We start from the raw sequence: 20,688 nt of genomic DNA, 5'->3' as shown, positions 1-20,688 counted from the left end.
GCTTCATTCTCTGGTTTCTACAGAAATAAATTCAATTTTGAATTTGTGCAACAAATCTATATGTGTTAAAGCTCCATTAAAACAGTAAATATGTGGCAACACGAACATATATTTTTGGGAATACAGGGAAAATAAGAATTGCGCAAAGAAAATAGAGAATAGTAATGGCAACATTGGCCTACAATGAATGAAAAAAAATAAACACTTTATCTGACAGTGACAGTAAGACAGTCAGTGATACATAAAAAAACTCACAAAAATAACAAAAAAAAATTGGATGTTAATTGAAGTAATATTTATTATTTAACCTACTTCTATATCAAATATTGATTCTAAATCAGTTGTTCTTGTTGTTGTTTTAATTAGAATTATTTCCGTAAGGTAAGCAGCGTTTCTTACAATATACTACTTTCTGTTGTTCCGTTCGTGAGTGTGTGTGTTGCGTGTATAACGTTGATGTACAACAAATAGTTGCAAATGTCCATAAAGTAATTTTTAAAATTCTACGAGAAACAAAGCTGGAAGAAAGATTGTTGTGTTTTTACTATTTTAAAAGGAACGAATGAAACATGAATTCTAAACGATAAAAAATCTCTAACAGCAAGTGGCTGCTGTGTGGTTTTAGCTGGTAGATAAAATGCTGCCCACTATAAAATATAGCCGCAAGTGTATCCAATTGTGCTAATAATAAATTGGCACTAATATTGACAATATTCTTTATAGAAATTATATGTGGTTACACTCATTCATTGGATTGTCATTGAATCACAGGGAACGCACATTCAACCTACAGCAATTTATCATTTTACATCGATTTTTTTTCTTCTCGTGCATAGAATGGGAATACACTCATACACATACCTACATACACAGTGTTGTGCATAAGCAGGAAAATATGTTACAAATGAGGGCTCCATAACTCAAACTCCTTTGTTTTGGATATCTTTTCTCGTTGCTCATTTCTTAAACATATTCTTTATTTCAGTTAGCAATAATTATTAATGCGAGATGTTTTCGAACGGTCTTCCTTGCAATTTACCATTTCCCAGTTGTTTGGGCATATCGAAAGACAGTGGGAATGATGAATTATTACCCTCGAATACTGGAAATAGAGAACCTGTCATATTAAATGTATACGATATGGTAAGTAGGTCCACTTTCTTCACCACAGCTTCCATCATCAAGGCAATATGCTAATTTGTGGTGATTTGGTATGACGGTAATTAATAATTTGCTTTTATTTTGTTTCGGCTGGTTTTACAGTATTGGATTAACGAATACACAACATCTATTGGTTTGGGAGTCTTTCATTCCGGAGTAGAAATTTTTGGCACAGAATTCGCATATGGAGGTCATCCATTCCCCTTTACTGGAGTATTCGAAATTACACCAAGGGACCACGATGAACTGGGCGATCAGTTTCAATTCAGACAGAGTATACAAATAGGATGTACAGATTTCACTTATCAGGAAGTCCGTCGTATTGTAGAGGTTAGCACTCCTATATATATTCCATGATAATCTATATATTACTAATATATTCCATTCATTTTAAGGAGTTGGGAAATCAATTTAGAGGTGATCGTTATCATTTAATGAACAATAATTGCAATCATTTCTCCAGTGCACTTACTCAGGTAGGTTTATATTATGTGTCTAAACTATTAGATAGTCTAGAAGTGTAAAAAGTGGTAAAATCGGAAGAAAGTTTTTATATGGACTTAAAAAGCGTCCAAAAATTTGTTTTGAATAGGTCCATACAAAATAGATTATAAATTTCAATTCAAACATTTATTTAATCAATTAAGTCCTCTTGGACCATACATTGATAGCTTTGAAAAAAACGTACAGCAAACTAAAGAATTTAGAATTTCTGGTGCACCCTAATAAAATGGGGTTTTTAATCCCTGATTGCATTAATTATGCGGGTATAATCGAGAGGCGCATTTACCTACGCTCTAAGAAAATCTGTCTGCAAAAAAATAGCAGTCGGGATCTGCTGTAATATTTTTGTAATTCCGGATTAACCTACGCTCTGATTTCATATTTTTGCAATTCCTGGTATAGCAAATTTTTAGTTTTTAAAATCGTGCCCAAAATATCAATATCCAAAAATAGCTTTTTGCATATTCCTTCTTTCTTTAACAGTAGTACTAAACGCCTTCAAGTCGAACACAATATTACAAACCTAATTATCAATTGTCGTATGATAAAAATTCAAACATTATTCTATTTATATTCTAGCTCAGCATATATTGTGTTTGCTGTTTTGCCTTAATTTGAAAAAAAAAAATAAAATTAAAACAAGTTTTAGGGGAATAGAGTTTAAAAAATTGCAGAAAAAGTTTGTTGGTTTAGGACTTTTTGCTGTCCTAGCAGATTTTTTCTGCTCTGTAATGTCATTGGAAGGTAAATCTTTAAAACGAGTCCATATTGCTTTTGAGTGTTTAGAAATATATATCGTTTTATATCGATATTGCTATGTAATTAAAAAATTATTAAAAATCTGACTATCGGTCCATAATTAGATTTCGCACTCATAAGAAATCTTCATGCTTATTCCTGGAGCGTCCTAAAAATTGTTATGTGTCCGAGCAACTTGAGACTTAAAGCAAGTTTTGGGCCCTCTAAAAATTACAGGAGAAATTAGCTATACTGTCCCGTAAACCCCAAATTTCCCTTGATCATTCTGTAGGATTTTTTATTCAATCCGCTTCTAATTCGGTACGTAATTAATCGGAATAATTGAGCCAAAAAAATTGATCATTTTCTGTATTGATTGAGCTCATTGAGTTGAAACAAACGTGTATTTATATATTAATATGCCTTGGTAATTACGAATAAATGGACCCATACACATGCAGTGCAAGCAAAATATTGTTTTTTAGGAAAACCCGACTTTTCAATTTAAACTTTTACCCCATATTTAAAAAAATTAATGTAGAGTTTCCATATACTTTTATCATATTCATTCCTTCGATATGCTGTCAGTAAATTGTTTTGAATATGGATATTGGACTTTCGATTTCGAAAATCCTACTCTCGCCTATGTTGTTTATCAAAAGTTTACATTTGGCGTAAGTACCTATATACTCTTCGGTAGATGCTCTCTTTTGTAAATTTTAAATAAACCCGATAAGTTATTTCAGTTAACAAATATGGGAAAAGATGAAGTTGCCCTACGTATCAAGTTATCAAAAAATAACGCCCTTTATATTATAAACAATATGGACAAAGACGATAGGAAAAATCGAAGGCGCCTCACAGATTACATATCCCATTTTTTCAACAAGAATAAATGTATTATAAGATATTAATATAAATGTATTAAACTATTCAAGCCACCATAATTTTCGATTTAGAATTTTGATTTAATTTTAATGTAGAACAATTTTTAAGATTTAACATTTTTTATATTTCTCAGATCCTTTGCGGCCAAGAAATCCCCAGTTGGGTAAATCGGTTAGCTCATTTCAGTTCATGTGTACCTTTTTTACAAAGATGCTTGCCAAAGTAAGTCGAACGTACAAAAACATTTTAAAAGTGTCCTTCTTTAATGCTAAGTTATTTTATTTTATAGGGAATGGCTAACTCCGAATGCCTTACAGCAGAGCATAACTGCTATTCAAGAGCGTGATGATTCTGAAAATAGCCCCCTTTGAGACAGGGCCTAACAAGGCCATTCTTCATAATCGAAACAATGCACCAATTTGTACTATATACATACATACAAATCACATACATATATATATTCATATATTTTTAATTTTTATCTTTTTTTGTCTTATTTAAAAATCGAAAAAAAACTAAAACAAGAAACTCATATAATTTTAGTAAAAGAAAAGAAACAAAACAAAAATAATTTGATGATTAAATAACGAAAATGATAAACGATGATAATAGATTATATTAACATAATACTAAGAACATTGAGAGTTAAAAATGATGTGTTTTATTTGATGGCCTAATATTTTAGGGTTTCTTGTAGTGTTAGATGTATCCATTATGAACTAGGAATGCATATTCCATTTTATCAACCAAAAATTCCATGATAATATGGAACATTCAATTACTTTGGGGTTTGCACCAGGGCGGGTCCTCCATTACATACCTAAAAAGCCAATAGTTACTCATCAAACTATTCCCTAATCTGTCAGTGTTACTTTTTTCATAATACTTAAGTCTAACGATTAACTACCTATAACACTATTATGAACACAACAGACAAACGGCACAGTGGAGTAAATTATGTACACTTACCTACCACAATTGTATTCGCCTGGACCATCTTTCATATTTAGATGTTTTTTTCACAACAGCCAAACAAACCACCTATTCAGAAACCCAAGGTTAGGTTAGGTTAAAGTGGCAGCCCGATTAAGTTTCAGGCTCACTTAGACTATTCAGTCCAATGTGATACCACATTAAAATATTCATAAGGTCGATATTCATAAGGCTACGGGGATTCATAATGAGATTATAGCGGACACATTGCTTCGACATAGATGTCACACAAATATCTTTTAATAATGCGATCTACAGACTATTGCAACTGCAACCCACTCTCGTTGCAGTCGGGTCTAAGGTCCGGAGCGAAGCGGACACAGGGGTTTCAACCTCGTTCAAGGACTGTAAACCCCCATTTGGAGTATGCCTATTTCCCCAAAAAGCTCGAAAATACCAAATCCAAAGGATTACAACAACAACTGCGTCAATAGATCATTGAAAAAGAAACACACACAATTATTTTAGCTTTTACTAATGCTTTTATGCAAAGAATTATATGTCATATTTTTGATACAATATTCGAATGTATTATTTTCCAACAGTTTTGTTTGTTGCGTTACGGTGCTTGGACAATACGTTCTCCAATAATTATATTTTTAGTAAACAGCTGCACCAGTGATGTCAATAAAAGCACTGTTTGAGCACCCGATAATTTTTGATAATTAAAACAATTTTTTCTGGAAGTCGTTCGTTTCCCAATAAACACAGAATGAGCGTTTTTCAAATGCAACACCTTTTCAGTTTGAGGGTAAATATCATTTTCAACATAAATTCAACTTGACTTGAAACAGCTCATCTTCAATACATCTTCAAATTGTTTGCGAATTACAACCAATTTGGCAAAATGTTGACGAAAACTTTGAAAATGTGTTGAAGATAATTGGAGAAAACTTTGACAAAACACTACCCTGAAATGCAACGAAAAAACCACATGGTTTTCAATACTACTTTGGACAACAAAGTTCGTGGAAGAAATAAAAAAATGTGGAAATTTTTTAATAATCAATTGAAATTGCTTATAATAATTGGTAAGTAAAACTAAAACACGAAATGAAAACTTTAAGAAAGTCACTAAAATCAAATCTCTTTGCAGACAACTAAAATATTTGGATGCTGATTCTTGGACACATTAAGAGACTGGCCGATGAAAAATGATAGTGGCTTATCGAGAAGAGAAAGTTTCCATAAATCAAAGTGCAACCAAAAAAACTTGGTATTTATTCTTTTCCATATCAACAACTACTGGATGATAATTCGCATCACATCGATAGTTTAATTTACATCGCATCATCGGTTTAATTTGTTATTTTGTGAATTGAAATTGCTGGAAATTTATTCCAATTATCTAGTCATCAAGTTCCTGAAAATTGCCAGTATTTTAACAACAACAATTTTGTAACACCAACGTTCTTGAGGAAAACACGAAGTACGTGGTCAGTTGGAAGAAATACAAATTGGTAAGTCAAAATAAAAAGTGAAATGAAAACATAATGGAAATCACAAAACTCGATTGTTTTGCAGAAAACTAAAATCATTGGATGGTATATTCTTGGAAGATGTTGGCCGATGAAAAACCGATGAAGGGAACAACAAAGAAAAGTTTTCAGAAAACTTACAAGGTGCAACCAATTAAAACAAAGTGCAACAATTCCTATATCAAGAACTGGATGAAAATGTGCTTTACATCAATTTACATCCCGTCATCAGTTTGATATTTTGTGATTTCCTCTTGCTGGAATCTATTCTAACACACAAGCCAGCAAGTTCCTCGATAGTAATTATTTCAAATTGCCAGGATATTAATTAATAGTTATTTGACACCAACATTATGGAGGAAATGGAATTATACATGTAAAAATGTTTAAGATATTTAAAGTTGTATTCATATTTTATTTATTAATACGTTTAATAAGATAATTACATTTTGATTGGTATTATATTATTATTTTTATATATTATTAATGTTATTTTTAAGATTATTATATTTGTTAACGAAAAAAATAATAAAATTTACAAAATCTCTAGAAATTTAGTATTGACTTTCAGTTAGAACTAGGATTGACTTTCATACAAATTGTGGTTTGAAAGTATTCGCAACAATGCTAATTTTTTATTTTTATCACATTGAAAACTGTTTGAGAAATTATTGAGTAGCGATGCATTTCAATTTGAGGATTACAATTGAGAAATTATTGCTATTGTGTTGAATTTTACTGTTGAGGGTAATGTCTGTTTTTTGTTGAGAACGCGATTTTCTCAACAATTTCTCAACTTGAATATTACCCTAATCCTTTGAAAAAATGTTTGAAAAATTATTGAATTTTAGTATTTTTCAAACGTTTGTGTTTATTGGGTTACTACAAAAAGCCATGGACAATAGAATACATATAGATGATCCACTATTCTCGTTAAAAAAAATGTGTCTGACATTTCGTTTTGATTTTTTCGTAAAGAGTCAGTCCCCAACATTAATTTTCGTGCATTTTCTTTTGTGTTGTTCATGAAGAGCAATGCTGCTCAAAATTAAATTTCGTATTTTTGCGGTTTTGGTCACAATTTTTTGTTCAATATGAACTTTTAATATATTAATTTATTTATAACTCCTCTGGTACATCATAAACGTTCTAATTTTGTGTAAAATTGGCAAACTTCAAAAAGGAAAACGAAGGAGAATGTAAGCGTGCTCTTTTTTTCTCGTTTATTCTTAATCTTCGGAACTGCCAAACATAGTTTGACATCCATGGCTCATCTATATGTATTATATTGTCTATTCAAAAAGCCAGCAAAAGAGAGAGACATTTGAGAAGCAGAATAGCTGCAAGTTTTTGCTGGAGAGTTTTTCCCCGTAAAAACTTGCAAGAGTTAGCACATAATTATGAACTGCTCAGCAAAAATGGATCACTATTTCAGCAGGATTTTAAGGGAGAGAGCAGTTTATGTCGTCGATGCCAATGCTGCCCACTGTGCATTAACTGGGCATAAACCAAATTTGACCCAAGTTGACATTTTAGCTGAAGAGAGACACAACATTATTTGTTGAGTACCTGGCCCTGGTGAAGATTGGCGATTTCAAATCGAAGTATTGGCTTCAATAAAATAAAACTCAAATAAAAAAACATCTGGAGTTTTTTCATTAATCCTCAAGCTGGACTAAAAAAAAACAATACTATACAAGTTCCATAATATTTTCAGGCTTCATTCACCAACAAACACAAATACTTTTTATGGCAAGCGACCCCGAGTCAACGGCGGTTCTAAGACGATCTGTATTTATAACTAGAGGCATAGGGAGGAAATCTCCGGTAAGTATATATTGAATTAGGTTTTGTAGTTTGACAACAGAATAACCATCTACCATTGGCGTACGAAAATACCCCAATAAAAATAAACAAGCATTATTTCATCCATCTGTATTTGATCTCACATATAGGTCAAAAACCTTTCTTGTTAGGGTACACCCAGAGAAATGGTTGGTTGCAATTCGATAATTACAATGAGGAAATGATGTCAGTAACTTATTTTTTGTTACAAGAACAATGTTTTGATTATTTTCCCCATTATATATCCAACACGGCCATAAAAAAGTTCACAGGATCCAAACGAAATTCCCATAACCATTCAATTGGTTACAATAACCAATGCCGATAAATTTGGCTTTATGCTGCATAAAATTGTTGAGCTAACCACCAGCATAATGAGACCTACATCATGGGAATCAACAAATGGCTGGTACAACCAAAAGTTGAGTATACTAATAGAATCTTAGTTCAATTATAGGACGGGCGTAAGGTAGTTGTTGCAACAAATAAATATTTATATCAACATCGACATGGTAAATTGTATGACACTACAAAATTTGCAAAACGGGGAACAGCATTTACTTGATAATAGTCCGCAATACATTGAATAAAGTTTATCCCATAGAAAAGAAGTTGCCTTCAGGTAAGTATCGCACCGAATTATAAAAAAGGAATATTACAAAAGAATACAGGACGAGTCTAAGTCGATTTGTATTTATATCTAGAGGCTTAAGGAAGAAATTTTTGGCAAGTATATATTGTATTAGGTTCTGCAGTTCGACCACATAATTGCAACCTAATAACCATCTGTCATTGATATACAAACATTACGTATAAAAAATTGTAAATTGTAATGTAAATTGATCTCACATATATGTAGATCAAAAGCCTTTGTTGTTAGCACCTTTTGTATTTATTTTCGTAGTTTATTATGATTGTAAATCTTGTAATAAATTAATAAAATCTCAATATAATCTGCCCTTTCATTTGATATTGGAATTTGGTTAGTATAATAGTAAAGAAAATCGAGGGCGGTTGCACCAACAAACAAAAAAATTAATATGAAATTGCGACAACCAATGCAAAGTTGATCCAACATATTACCATGTAGTTACAATTGCCAAATGTTAGTTGTGCTGACAGATATCATTGATAGTTGATGGAACCACCTGCTTTCGGTTGGCAAATAATTCGGTTGAGGCAACGAATTTGTTTTCTGGGTGTAATCATAAATAATATCGAGGTCGGTCGTACCAACAAACCAAACAAATAATATGAGATTACGACAACCAATGCAATGGTCCAACATACTACCATGCGATTACAATTGCCAAATGTTAGTTGCGCTGACAGATATCATGATAGTTGATGGCACCACTCACTTTCGGTTGGCAATTAATATGTTTTCTGGGTGTATATAAACTAAACTTTATTGTAAATTTTAGATATAAATTGTATAATTTGTAATTTACTTCAAGCTATCAATGCTCAAGATTAAATAAATATTTGATTAAATAAATATTTGAATTTGAATAGTCGTATATTAAATTTGTAAAAAAAGAAGACGTAAAATTGGGACTATTTTCTTCGTTTATTTTTATCTTCGCAATTATCAAACAGCGTTTGGCTGAAGCGATTTATGAAATATTTTAATGTATGGCTATTACTACGAATGAAGTAAAGGAACAACCCTAATTATTACAAATGATTGAATATCCGAACAGAGCTAATGTTGCAAAAACCGGTGGTTTTATCAATAATCGAATTATCGAACTATCGATATGCTTTCGGTTTGGTTGTTTACCATTACAACTACCCCCCAACACGTCTTACCCTTGACAATCGACGTTTGGTCAGACGTATTCGCGATGGAGTGAGGGGAACGATGGAACGCTTTCGATTTTGGGTAGAATTTTAAAAGTGACAATTGACTCGCACAAAAACAAATACTGTCCGCCTGAAAAATACAATCAAACAAAACAATTGCAAAAAAATACTTGTGAAATAAATGTTAATGTGTTTCCAATATGGCACATAGTGAGAATTTCCAACTAAATACTTTTCGAAGTTATGTTACAATCTTGGCAGATAGCAAAGCCACCGATGACAAGAAGCTCCGGGCGGCCCAGGAATTAAGTGAACATTTTGAGGTAGTTGTGCAAAGTTCTTCCTATCCGTCCTTTTTGGAGCATTCCCTAAAGGCGTTTATGCACTTTTTGCAAGATGGAGAACCACAATTCATACAGGAATATCAAGCACATCAGGTGAGTTGAAGAAGTGTATTCCAAGCAAACCGAATACTCGCCTCCCCCTCTTCCTTTCGCAAAACTAACCAAATTGGCTAATATGTTTTTGTTTTCTAGGTGCGAAAACTTATTTTGGAAATGATACATCGTCTTCCGATTAGTGAGAATCTAAGACAACATGTTAAATCTATTATATCGCTAATGCTTAATATCTTACAAATCGACAATGAGGAAAATGTTTTAGTGTGCTTGCGAATTATTATAGAATTGCACAAAAATTTTCGGCCATCATTTAATAATGAGGTAAGTAATGGTTTTATTTCTGTTTTCCAGAATATTGATTACAATTTTCTTTTAGGTTCAACAATTTTTAGCTTTGGTTAAGAAAATCTATACTGAATTACCAAATCACATGAACAAAATCTTTGAGCCTACACAACAGATTAAAATCAAAGACCTCAAGGAATTGAATATGGAGCAATTATTGTCGGAAACATATGTCATCAAATCTATACATATTGAAAATCCCACAGATCCAGTTACATTTCAAATGGTATGTGAAAATATTTAGTGTGCGCGGACGAATGTGGACAAATTGCCATTGCTATGTATACACTATGTCCTAATCAAATTTGTATATTGAAATTTTAAATTTTTTAAATATTTCTAAAATATTTATTATTACTCCTTTTTACAGTATAATTTGTTACCACGTGGCATGTTATCATTGAGGGTATTACAAGAATTACCCATTATTGTGGTGTTAATGTATCAGATCTATAAGAATGCTGTACATCAGGAGGTTTCCGAATTTATACCATTAATAATGACCACCATAAATTTGCAGCCCTCTACAATTCACAGGTATGAATGTATTTACCATGTTGGATAGTTAGACTGAGACTATAAACATTTATATCATTTTTAAAATTGATGTTCCGATATTCGGAATCGCAACAATTTATTTTTCATCTTCAATCCAGCTGCAATTTGAACTTCTGATCAAACATAATTATTTTAAACTTATGTTTTAACTTATGTTTTAAGCCTGGTACTATCATCAAGTTATCGCATGAAAAACTGTTATACACCATATAAAAATCTTTGGACGGGATAACTGCGAAATCTTCGTTTTGAGTTTTTTTTAGCAGATAGTGAAGCAACTCTGAAATGTTCTCACGGAAAAATATACAGGCATATTGATTTGAATTGATATCGAAAACAATTTAGCATTTCCGAATATCGGAACATAGGTTTTATATTGTTTTAAATTTGATTTATATTAGTTTGTTTATTATTGGATTAAAATAGTTCATTCCTTAACCTTTTATTTTAATTTTTCTTGCGTTGAATTCAAAGCAAATTCAATTCAATTTCAAAAGAATTGCACCACGGTGGCTGACAACATTTAAATTTGATGTCAATTCGAAATAAAGTTGTTTTAAATGTCTCCCCAATTAAAACTTCCATATATTTTCCGTTTTTCTAATTTATATATTTATGTTTATTATTACTATTATTATTATTATTTATTTATATTTCTTATTACTATTATTTATTTATTTATTTGAATTATTTTTATATTTCGTTATCTGTACTGTGTGGGACATTTAAACGAAGACCTCCTCTAAATTCTATAAAGATTTAAATGATTTTTACACAGAAAAAAATCCCGAAAATGTTTCCAATTAAAGTTTTAGTTGAGTTTTAAAAAAATTTTCAATTAAAATTTTAATTGATTCATCAAATTGTTTAACTGAAACAAAAATTAATAGTATCAATTAATTTTTTTAATTGGATCAATTCATTTTTAATTTACTTTGAATTAATTTTTTAATTGATACTATCATTTCTGTGAGTGAAGACATTTCAATTTAAAAAACAATTGGATCAATTAATTTCGTAATTGAATGAGAAAAAAATTTTTGCGTGTAAAATTGATGTTATATTGATTTAAATTTAGTTTGAATTAGTTTATTTGTTATGTTATATTTAAATTGTTAATTTTTTTTAATTTTTATTGAAGGAAAGAAGAATTTCACGTTCTTAGATATAATTAAATTTGTTGTGAATTTCTCTTAAATTAAATATGCCAAAAAGGATGGTTAAAACGTAGTCGAACCGGGAATTGAGCTCAACGTCTTGAACTTTTCTACCTTTCTAAATTTAGTTTAAAAATCGACATAAAGACAATATACCTAAGACGGACTAATTTCGCCGTATTTTAAAATTTAAAAAATTAAATTAAGATATTTTGTATTAATTTTTTTTTTCATTTTAGGAACTCTCAATTTTTTAATAAGGAAATTTTTATCGATTTTATGGGTGCACAAATAAAAACTCTCTCATTTCTTGCCTATATAGTGAGATTATTTCAAGAAAATATTATGAATCATTCAGCTTCGGTAACAAGTGGAATCTTAAGTCTAATGCATTTATGTCCAAAGGAAGCAGCACATTTAAGAAAAGAATTATTAATAGCAGCACGTCATATTTTTGCTACCGACTTAAGGCAAAGTAAGTATAATTATCAAGAGAAAAAACTAAGATAAAGCAATAAAATTTGGAGATGTGTTATTATTTTTCGATACACATCATTGTTATTAATTTTCTTAGATAATTAACCTTTTACTGACTATAACAGGTCAATTAAAGATTGAAAATAGTTTCCCGTAAATACTAACTTTGGAGAACTATTTATTCTTTGTCTTACTATAGATATATTTTTTCAATTCTCTTTATTGGTCCATTTAAGATCAAATATTGACGTAATGTCAATTTTTTATATAAACTAAATGAAATAATTGTGATGCAAAAAACAACAAAATTTGTCTTTGAAACCCTGTTGAAAAAGCGGGAATAAGCCAACGAATCGGCCAGAAAGTGATGAAATAAAATTGTTTAGTCATAAAAAATAGATTTCTTCAATCGACAAAAAATTTTATCTGTGAGAATTGTTTTGAGGTTTAAAAAATGAAAATAGAAAATTCGTATTTTTATGCTCAATTTACGGAGTTTCCCCATTGCCTTTACTGACTTTTAATATAGTGCATTGTTTTGCATTTTCTATTTCTACGAATCTTTGTACATAATCTATTAATATGGATTTTGTCCATTGACCTGCTACATTAAAATGGTTTTGCCACTTAAAGTTGATAATTTCATTTGAATATTTTTATTTTTAATGTACCCATTTATTTATTTTACAGAATTCATTCCATCTATTGAACGTTTATTTGATGAGGACTTACTAATAGGCAAAGGTGTTACGTTGGATTCAATACGACCCCTAGCCTATTCAACATTGGCTGACTTGGCACATCATGTACGCCAAAGTTTAAGTTTAGATGTCCTCGAAAAAGCTATTAAACTTTTTTCGAAAAATGTCCATGATGAATCTTTGGCCACCGGCATTCAGACAATGTCTTGTAAACTTTTATTAAATTTGGTCGATTGTGTTAGACATCACAGTGAAGTGGACCCGTTAAAAGCAAGAAATTTATTGACAACATTGCTGAAAGTTTTTGTATATAAATTTCAAACTATTGCCAAAATAACATTGCCTACGATTACCCAGAGATTGTAAGTAATATTCAATGATATAAACTCTTAAATGCCCCTAGAATTTTTAAATATTTAATTATAGATTAAAAAAACCTTATATGATCATTTTTTTTTTAATTTTATATCGTTTTGTGAAAGTGAAACCGAAAAGAATCCCTAAATTTTTTAAATGAAGAAGTGTGACACAGTGGTTAGAGATTTTGTATTTTGTCGATATATCATATATAAAATTGTGCTAAAAATGAAAGTAAAATTCAAAATTGAATATTTCAAAAGTTTTATATTTTTCTGAATTACTTAAAATACCATATCTCAAAATCCCTATCCCATTTTTTAAAGAAGAAACATAAGGAACAAGTATATACGGCCGTAAGTTCGGCCAGGCCGAATCTTATGTACCCTCCACCATGGATTGCATAGAAACTTGTACTAAAGACTGTCATCCACAATCGAATTACTTGGGTTGTGGTATCTTATAACTTCTTAACATCGTTTTCTATATTGTGAGTTAATCCATACGTGGTAGAGAGCCAGAATTGAAATATGGGGGTAGCTTATATGGAGGCTATTTACAATTATGAACTTGATATGGACCAATTTTTGTGCGATTGGGGATCGATTTATCTGAGGGCTATATATAACTATAGACCGATATGGACCTAGTTAGGCATGGTTGTTAACGGCCACATACTAGCATAATGTACCAAATTTCAACTGACTGGGATGAAAATTGCTCCTCCAAGAGATTCCAAAACCTAATCTCGGGATCGGTTTATATGGGGGCTATATATGATTATGGACTGATATGAACAACTTTTGGCATGGCTGTTAAATATCATATACTACCATCACGTACCAAATTTCAACCAGATCGGATGAATTTTGCTACTCCAAAAGGCACCGGAGGTCAAATCTGGTGATCGGTTTATATGGGGGCTATATATAATTATGGACTGATATGAACCAATTCCTGCATAGTTGTTGGATACCATATACTAACATAACGTACCAAATTTCAACCAAATCGGATGAATTTTGCTCTTACAAGGGGCTCCGGACGTCAAATCTGGGGATCGGTTTATATGGGAGCTACATATAATTATGGACCGATGTGGACCATTTTTTGCATGGTCATTAGAGACCATATACTAACACCATGTACCAAATTTCAGCCGGATCCGATGAAATTTGCTTCTCTTAGAGACTCCGCAAGCCAAATCGGGGGATCGGTTTATATGGGGGCTATATATAATTATTAACCGATGTGGACCAATTTTTGCATAGTAGTTAGAGACCATATACTTACACCATGTACCAAATTTCAGCCGGATCGGATGAAATTTCCTTCTCTTAGAGGCTCCGCAAGCCAAATCGGGAGATCGGTTTATATGGGGGCTATATATAATTATGGACAGATGTGGACCAGTTTTTGCATGGTTGTTAGAGATCATATGCTGACACCATGTACCAAATTTCAGCTGGATCGGATGTAATTTGCTTCTCTTAGAGTCCCCGCAAGCCAAATTTGGGGGTCCGTTTATATGGGGGCTATACGTTATGGGGACGAGGCCCTCCCGAAAAAAAGATAACCCCATCAAAATTGGTATTTCTCCAAAGATTCCATATCTCCATATGGCCATATCTCCTTAAATATGCGTCCTAGTGCGAAAAGGAGATTAATTCGTGACAAATCCTAAAAAAATTTAAATTTTTATATGAAAAACTTCTTTTGGCTTATCTCCTTTAATATGCGTCCTAAAGCGAAGAGGAGGTTAATTCGTAATCACCTCCGAAAAATTTTAAATTCCTTCTAAATCCTTAAAAAATCCAAATTTTTATATTAAAAAATAAGAAGGTTAATTCAGGATCACCCCAAAAATTGATAATTCCATCCAAATACTAAAAAAATATATGACAAAAATCGTTTGTTCATATCTCCTAAACTAAGCGTCCTAGAGCGAAAAGGAGGTTAATTCCTCATCACCCTCAAATAATTGAAAATTCCTTTAAAATCCTAAAAAAATCCACATTTTTATATATAAAAAAATATATTTCGGTCATATCTCCTAAACTTATCTCCTAGAGCAAAAGGGACGTTAACTCGTGATCACTCACAAAACTTTTGCTACTGAAAGTAAACCAAATACAAAAGTGTAGATCATTTTCCATTTTTTTGTTTTAGTTTTCAAAAAAACCAACGAAAGAATTTTGCAAATATATTGAGTCGTTTTTTATATAAAGAAAAATGTTATATTTGTAAAATTGCAACAACCACCTCTGGAATTGTATTTTTGTTTTTAGCATAATTTTATATAATTTTCGATGTATCAACAAAAATTCAAAATCCCTGACCAACTTGTGATTCCAAAAAATCCATAAAAATCTTTGGTCTAGGGCATTTAGGGGTTACAGTTTTTTCGTTGAAGCTTTTTTTAATTAACTTTTTTCAATGGTTTCAGAAAAGCCCAAACGAACTCTTCATCATCGCCAGCTCAAAACTCTTCATCAACTTTGGATAACAAGGAAACTGCTATTATTGTAATATTTTCAAAATTTCTTTGTCAAATTTGTTTTTAACTCCCTAATTTTCAGGACAATAATGCTGATTCTATAACAAAAAATCAATTAACTGGTAATCAAATGCTATGTTCTTTGAATATTGTGGAATATCGTAGTTTGGTCAAGACTTTAGTTGGTGGTGTAAAAACTATAACATGGGGTTTTGTAAGCTCCAAGGTAGGAAATTGAAAAAAGAAAATTTAAATTTCTATAAAAAATTATTTCTTATAGTCACCTTCTATTGATGTTACCAAACAAAAACAAGAGAAACTTTTCCAACCCTATGAAGTTAGTATTTATATAGACTTGGTCCATTGGGCCATGGAAGCTCTAGATATTTACTCCATTAATACATCTCCGGCTAATCAAATGAAAACCTCAAATATTATGGCAAGATCAAAGGAAGAAAAAGAAGTGTTGGAACATTTCAGTGGAATTGTAAGTGTATTATGCACTCTTCCAAAAATAAATTCATAATTTTTGATGTTTTTTCAGTTCCTTATGATGCATCCTCAAAATTTTCAAGAAGTTTTTGCCACAACTATCGATTTTATGGTTGAACGTATTCACAAAAATTCTTCTCTACAAATTGTAGCCAATTCATTTTTGGCCAATCCCCAAACATCACCTCTATTTGCCACTGTTCTGGTGGAATATCTATTGGGGAAAATGCATGAAATGGGTACCAATGTGGAAAGATCCAATCTATATTTAAGACTTTTCAAGTTGGTCTTTGGCAGTGTAAGCCTATTCCCCGTGGAAAATGAACAAATGCTTAAACCCCATTTACATAGCATTGTTAATCAATCAATGGAATTGGCTTTGACAGCAGAGGAACCTTATAACTACTTTTTGTTATTGCGTGCCTTGTTTCGTTCCATAGGAGGTGGTTCGCATGATTTGTTATATCAAGAATTCCTGCCTTTATTGCCAAATTTATTGGAAGGCCTAAATCGTTTACAAAGTGGTTTCCATAAGCAGCATATGAAGGATCTCTTTGTTGAGCTTTGTTTAACAGTGCCAGTGAGATTGTCTTCCTTATTACCTTATCTACCCATGCTAATGGATCCCTTGGTATCGGCTCTAAATGGATCAGCCACTTTGGTTAGCCAGGTATGTTGATTAGGTTATATTTTCCCCCATTTTTTTTAAATATTTTTTCTCTTCCCTAGGGCTTAAGAACTCTGGAATTATGTGTTGATAATTTACAACCGGATTTTTTATATGACCACATACAACCTGTTCGAGCCGCCTTAATGCAGGCCCTTTGGAAGACTTTACGTAACCAAGACAATGCCGCCATGGTTGCTTTTCGTGTTTTGGGAAAATTTGGTGGTGGCAATCGTAAAATGATGACCGAACCCCAATGTATTCAGTATACGAATAGTGAGATACAACCTACCTCAATTGTGGCCTACTTCCAGGAGCATGAAAAACCCATAGATTTTCCCATTGACAAAGCCATTGAAACTGCTCTGGCTGCTCTCAGCTCAAATGCCACTGATTCATTTTATCGCCGCCAAAGCTGGGAGGTTATACGCTGTTTTTTGGCTGCCTCCATTAATTTGGACGATGAAAAGCACACGCTGCAGAAGTTCTTTTTACATCCCAGTTTCCTGGACAACAATATTGTCAATGTACCCATTAATCAGAATCGTATTGAAGACTATCAGGCACGCAAAACATTGCAAAATGCCTTAACTGGAATGTTTGTGGCCTCGGCCACCAAAGATTTGAGGGAGTTTGTTATACCCATAATGTTGGCCATTGCTCGTCACTTTACCATGATTGCAATAGCCCAGCAGGCGGGACCTTTTCCTGTAAAACAATACTACTCGCTCAATGGTATAGATCCTTTGGTATTGGTCGATGCTTTGGCCATATGCATGGGCCATGAGGAAAAGGAATTGTGTAAACCAGGCCAATTGTGTATAAGACTTATATTGGATACTGCCACCAATTTATTGGGCAGCAAAGAGAGAGCTTGTCGTTTGCCTTTAATGCAATATTTGTCGGAAAAAATGACAGCTCTGTGTTATGAAAGGCCTTGGTATGCCAAAGTGGGAGGATGTAAGGCCATACAGCTTATCTATCAACAATTTTCTCCAAGATCTCTGTATCAGCATTTGTTTTCTTTCGTGAAGGCCTTTATGTTTGTCCTAATGGATTTGGAGGGTGAGGTTTCGAATGGAGCAATTTATATAGCAAAGACAAATCTACGATCGCTTTTGGACCTATGCATGACACCCAAGGAATATGAAACCAGTGAAGAAATAACAGCAATTAGAACAAAATCCACATATGATGTGGTCCATGAGCTATGTCGTCAAGTCACAAGTCCCAATGCTTTGGTACGCCAAGAATCTATGGCCTCATTGAAGTATATAGCACAATTGCAGAATCGTACAGTATCGGAAGTAATGGATCCGCACAAAGAAGTTTTGGCCGATATTATACCACCCAAGAAACATTTGCTAAGACATCAACCGGTCAATGCTCAAATCGGATTAATGGAAGGCAACACCTTCTGCACTACTTTGGAGCCCAGGCTATTTACTATCGATTTGAATAATAGCTATCACAAATTGTTTTTCCATGAACTTTTAACACTATCCGAGGCGGAAGATGCGACTTTGATGAAACTGGATTGCTATAAGAATGTTAGCAACTTGGTTCCCCTGCGAATAAGTGCTTTGAGAGCCTTGGCTGCATGTCACTATATAACAGATACTCAACATAAGGACAAAATCATCAATATCCTATTTAAACTAATGGATCACAAGAAACCGGAGCTGCAAGAGGCTGCCTTTAAGTGTATGAAACGATTTAATGCCGGCATACAAATTGACAAAAAAGAGATACACAACTGCATCAGGCCTTTGCTAATGATTTTGGGGGATTATCGAAATCTCACATTGACAGCCACTAAACGTTTATCATATTTCACCCAACTATTCCCCCATATGTTCAATGAAAAACTTAGCGAGCAAATATTGGAATTATGTCGTAATCTTTTGGAAATGTCCATACAAATTTGCAAACAAGGTCAACAGGGGGGTAATTTCTTTGCTGCCATACGTGGAGGAGAATATGAACAAAAGGTGGTTTGCCTCATAGAAATGTTCCACCAAATAACGGCAGCCACTCCCAAATACATAGAGAACCTATGTCAATTGGTCCTACAGACAGAGAAGAATCTTATGATTGAATCGTCGTCACCATATCGGGCCCCACTACTCAAATTCCTCTTGCGTTTCCCCACACAAACAGTGGAATATTTTCTTTCCGATATGTATATCGTAGATGCTCAGTGGAATCGTTTTTTCATATATTTACTGAAACATAAAGATGGAAAACCTTTCCATGCCGTTTTGAAAACACCCAAATGTATAAAGGCCCTTATACGTTTGATTGGTTGTGGCCAAATCGATAGCTCCATTATGTCCGATGAACAGAAACAAGAAGTCCAAGAGCAAGCTATCAAAATTGTCTATACAGTCATGGAATGTGATGATCAATGGATAGCCGTCCAAACGGACTTGATCAATTGCCTCAAACAATTGTGGCAATATAATTTGAACAACAGCTGTCAGGAGAATGTTATTAGCTATAAATGGCATTTGGTGGGAAAGATCCTATTGAAATATTTCTCCCATAATACCAATGAGATTGAGTTATTATTTCAACTTTCCCGGGCTTTGTGTTTACATTTTATACCGGATTTTTATTTTCTACGAGATTTTCTCCAAAATACAGTGGCCCAAAGTTACACGGTCTATTGGAAGCGACAAGCCTTTTTCTATTTTATAGAAAATTTCAATAATGTCTCCTTGTCCGAAGAGTTAAAGGCTAAAATTATAACCTCAATTTTGATTCCATGTTTTGTGGCGAGTTTTGATAAAGGCGAAGGCAATAAATTAATAGGAGCTCCACCCACACCCTTCCAAGAGGATGAAAGTAACATTGTTTCCGTATTCATTAACAGCAAAGTTTTCGATCCTGAGAAACCCTATGCCAAGGATGATGCAGTAAGGATTGCTTTGCTACAATTTGCCTGCCTTTTAGTAGAAAGAGCTTCCCAGCATATACACGATGGTGATGCTACCAATCGTACCCAAGGCAATAAGCTACGACGTTTAATGACTTTTGCTTGGCCTTGTTTATTGAGTAAAAATTCTGTAGATCCTACAGCCCGTTATCATGGACATTTGCTCTTGGCTCATATTATAGCCCGTTTGGCTATACATAAGAAAATTGTATTGCAAGTTTTCCATTCTCTGCTCAAAGGTCATGCTTTGGAAGCGCGTCCTGTGGTACGACAAGCATTGGATGTTTTAACCCCAGCGATGCCCTTACGCATGGAAGATGGTAATACTATGTTAACGCATTGGACAAAGAAAATAATTGTTGAAGAGGGTCATTCGATGCAGCAATTATTCCATATTTTACAACTGATTGTTCGTCATTATAAGGTAAGTAAGTTTCCTAGTTGGTGGGGCGGGGAACGACTTTATGGGTTCCGGGCGTATTAAGTTCTTTTCTCTTTGTCGCGATTTTATGGATGAACTGGAAATTGATAGAAATGCGTTTTTTAGTCAGAAGAAAAGTAAAGTTCGGAAATGAACTATATCGGCCAAAAGGAGGTTCCTTTGCCATTGAACTAAACATAGCATCGGGAACTTCGTAAGACAGAAGTTCACCACTTATGGTATCACAATGGACTAAAAATAGTC

At 33.0% G+C, this 20,688-nt stretch overlaps 2 protein-coding genes and 2 long non-coding RNA genes across 6 annotated transcripts in view; 3 read left to right on the top strand and 1 right to left on the bottom strand.

The window, feature by feature from the left end:
- The first annotated feature begins 206 nt into the window (after positions 1-206).
- Positions 207-3,943, top strand: LOC142239447 (deubiquitinase DESI2). Of its 3 annotated transcripts, none has more exons than XM_075311238.1 (6): positions 207-381; positions 986-1,143; positions 1,264-1,491; positions 1,557-1,637; positions 3,425-3,513; positions 3,581-3,943. In XM_075311238.1, the coding sequence occupies exons 2-6, from the start codon at positions 1,009-1,011 to the stop codon at positions 3,660-3,662; spliced, it is 615 nt and encodes a 204-aa protein (XP_075167353.1). In that variant the 5' UTR covers positions 207-381; positions 986-1,008; the 3' UTR covers positions 3,663-3,943. The 3 variants fall into 3 exon arrangements, with proteins under 3 accessions (XP_075167353.1, XP_075167355.1, XP_075167354.1); XM_075311240.1 differs by lacking the exon at positions 207-381 and adding an exon at positions 465-488; XM_075311239.1 differs by lacking the exon at positions 207-381 and adding an exon at positions 508-628.
- Positions 3,710-4,570, bottom strand: LOC142239450 (uncharacterized). Its single transcript, XR_012723033.1, has 2 exons — positions 4,261-4,570; positions 3,710-4,111 (listed from the first exon to the last, which is right to left on the bottom strand). It is a non-coding gene; the product is annotated as an uncharacterized LOC142239450 (long non-coding RNA).
- A 416-nt stretch (positions 4,571-4,986) lies between these two features.
- On the top strand, positions 4,987-6,319 carry LOC142239449 (uncharacterized). The gene is made up of 3 exons (XR_012723032.1): positions 4,987-5,315; positions 5,381-5,744; positions 5,809-6,319. It is a non-coding gene; the product is annotated as an uncharacterized LOC142239449 (long non-coding RNA).
- Positions 6,320-9,529: 3,210 nt separating this feature from the next.
- Positions 9,530-20,688, top strand: part of Nipped-A (Transcription-associated protein Nipped-A) — a 28,632-nt gene continuing 17,473 nt past the window's right edge. Inside the window, exons 1-11 of the mRNA XM_075313812.1 lie at positions 9,530-9,850; positions 9,950-10,135; positions 10,191-10,385; positions 10,530-10,696; positions 12,114-12,349; positions 13,042-13,414; positions 15,856-15,934; positions 15,989-16,132; positions 16,187-16,393; positions 16,451-17,068; positions 17,128-20,427. Coding sequence (XP_075169927.1) covers positions 9,614-9,850; positions 9,950-10,135; positions 10,191-10,385; positions 10,530-10,696; positions 12,114-12,349; positions 13,042-13,414; positions 15,856-15,934; positions 15,989-16,132; positions 16,187-16,393; positions 16,451-17,068; positions 17,128-20,427 — 5,742 coding nt within the window. The 5' untranslated portion in view covers positions 9,530-9,613. The remainder of the gene's footprint in view (positions 9,851-9,949; positions 10,136-10,190; positions 10,386-10,529; positions 10,697-12,113; positions 12,350-13,041; positions 13,415-15,855; positions 15,935-15,988; positions 16,133-16,186; positions 16,394-16,450; positions 17,069-17,127; positions 20,428-20,688) is intronic.

This window comes from Haematobia irritans, chromosome 5 (genome assembly GCF_050003625.1).
Source record: "Haematobia irritans isolate KBUSLIRL chromosome 5, ASM5000362v1, whole genome shotgun sequence".
Classification (NCBI taxonomy): Eukaryota; Metazoa; Arthropoda; class Insecta; order Diptera; family Muscidae; genus Haematobia; species Haematobia irritans.
The sequence above is the reverse complement of the archived record's forward strand: the minus strand, read 5'-3'. Positions and strand labels throughout refer to the sequence as shown.

Bases quoted from the DNA above. Each gene is read 5' to 3' on its own strand.
- LOC142239447 (XM_075311238.1), top strand. From the start codon at position 1,009: ATGTTTTCGAACGGTCTTCCTTGCAATTTACCATTTCCCAGTTGTTTG. The intron at 1,144-1,263 runs GTAAGTAGGTCC...CTGGTTTTACAG, and splicing joins TATTAAATGTATACGATATG to TATTGGATTAACGAATACAC. The intron at 3,514-3,580 runs GTAAGTCGAACG...TTTATTTTATAG, and splicing joins TTACAAAGATGCTTGCCAAA to GGAATGGCTAACTCCGAATG.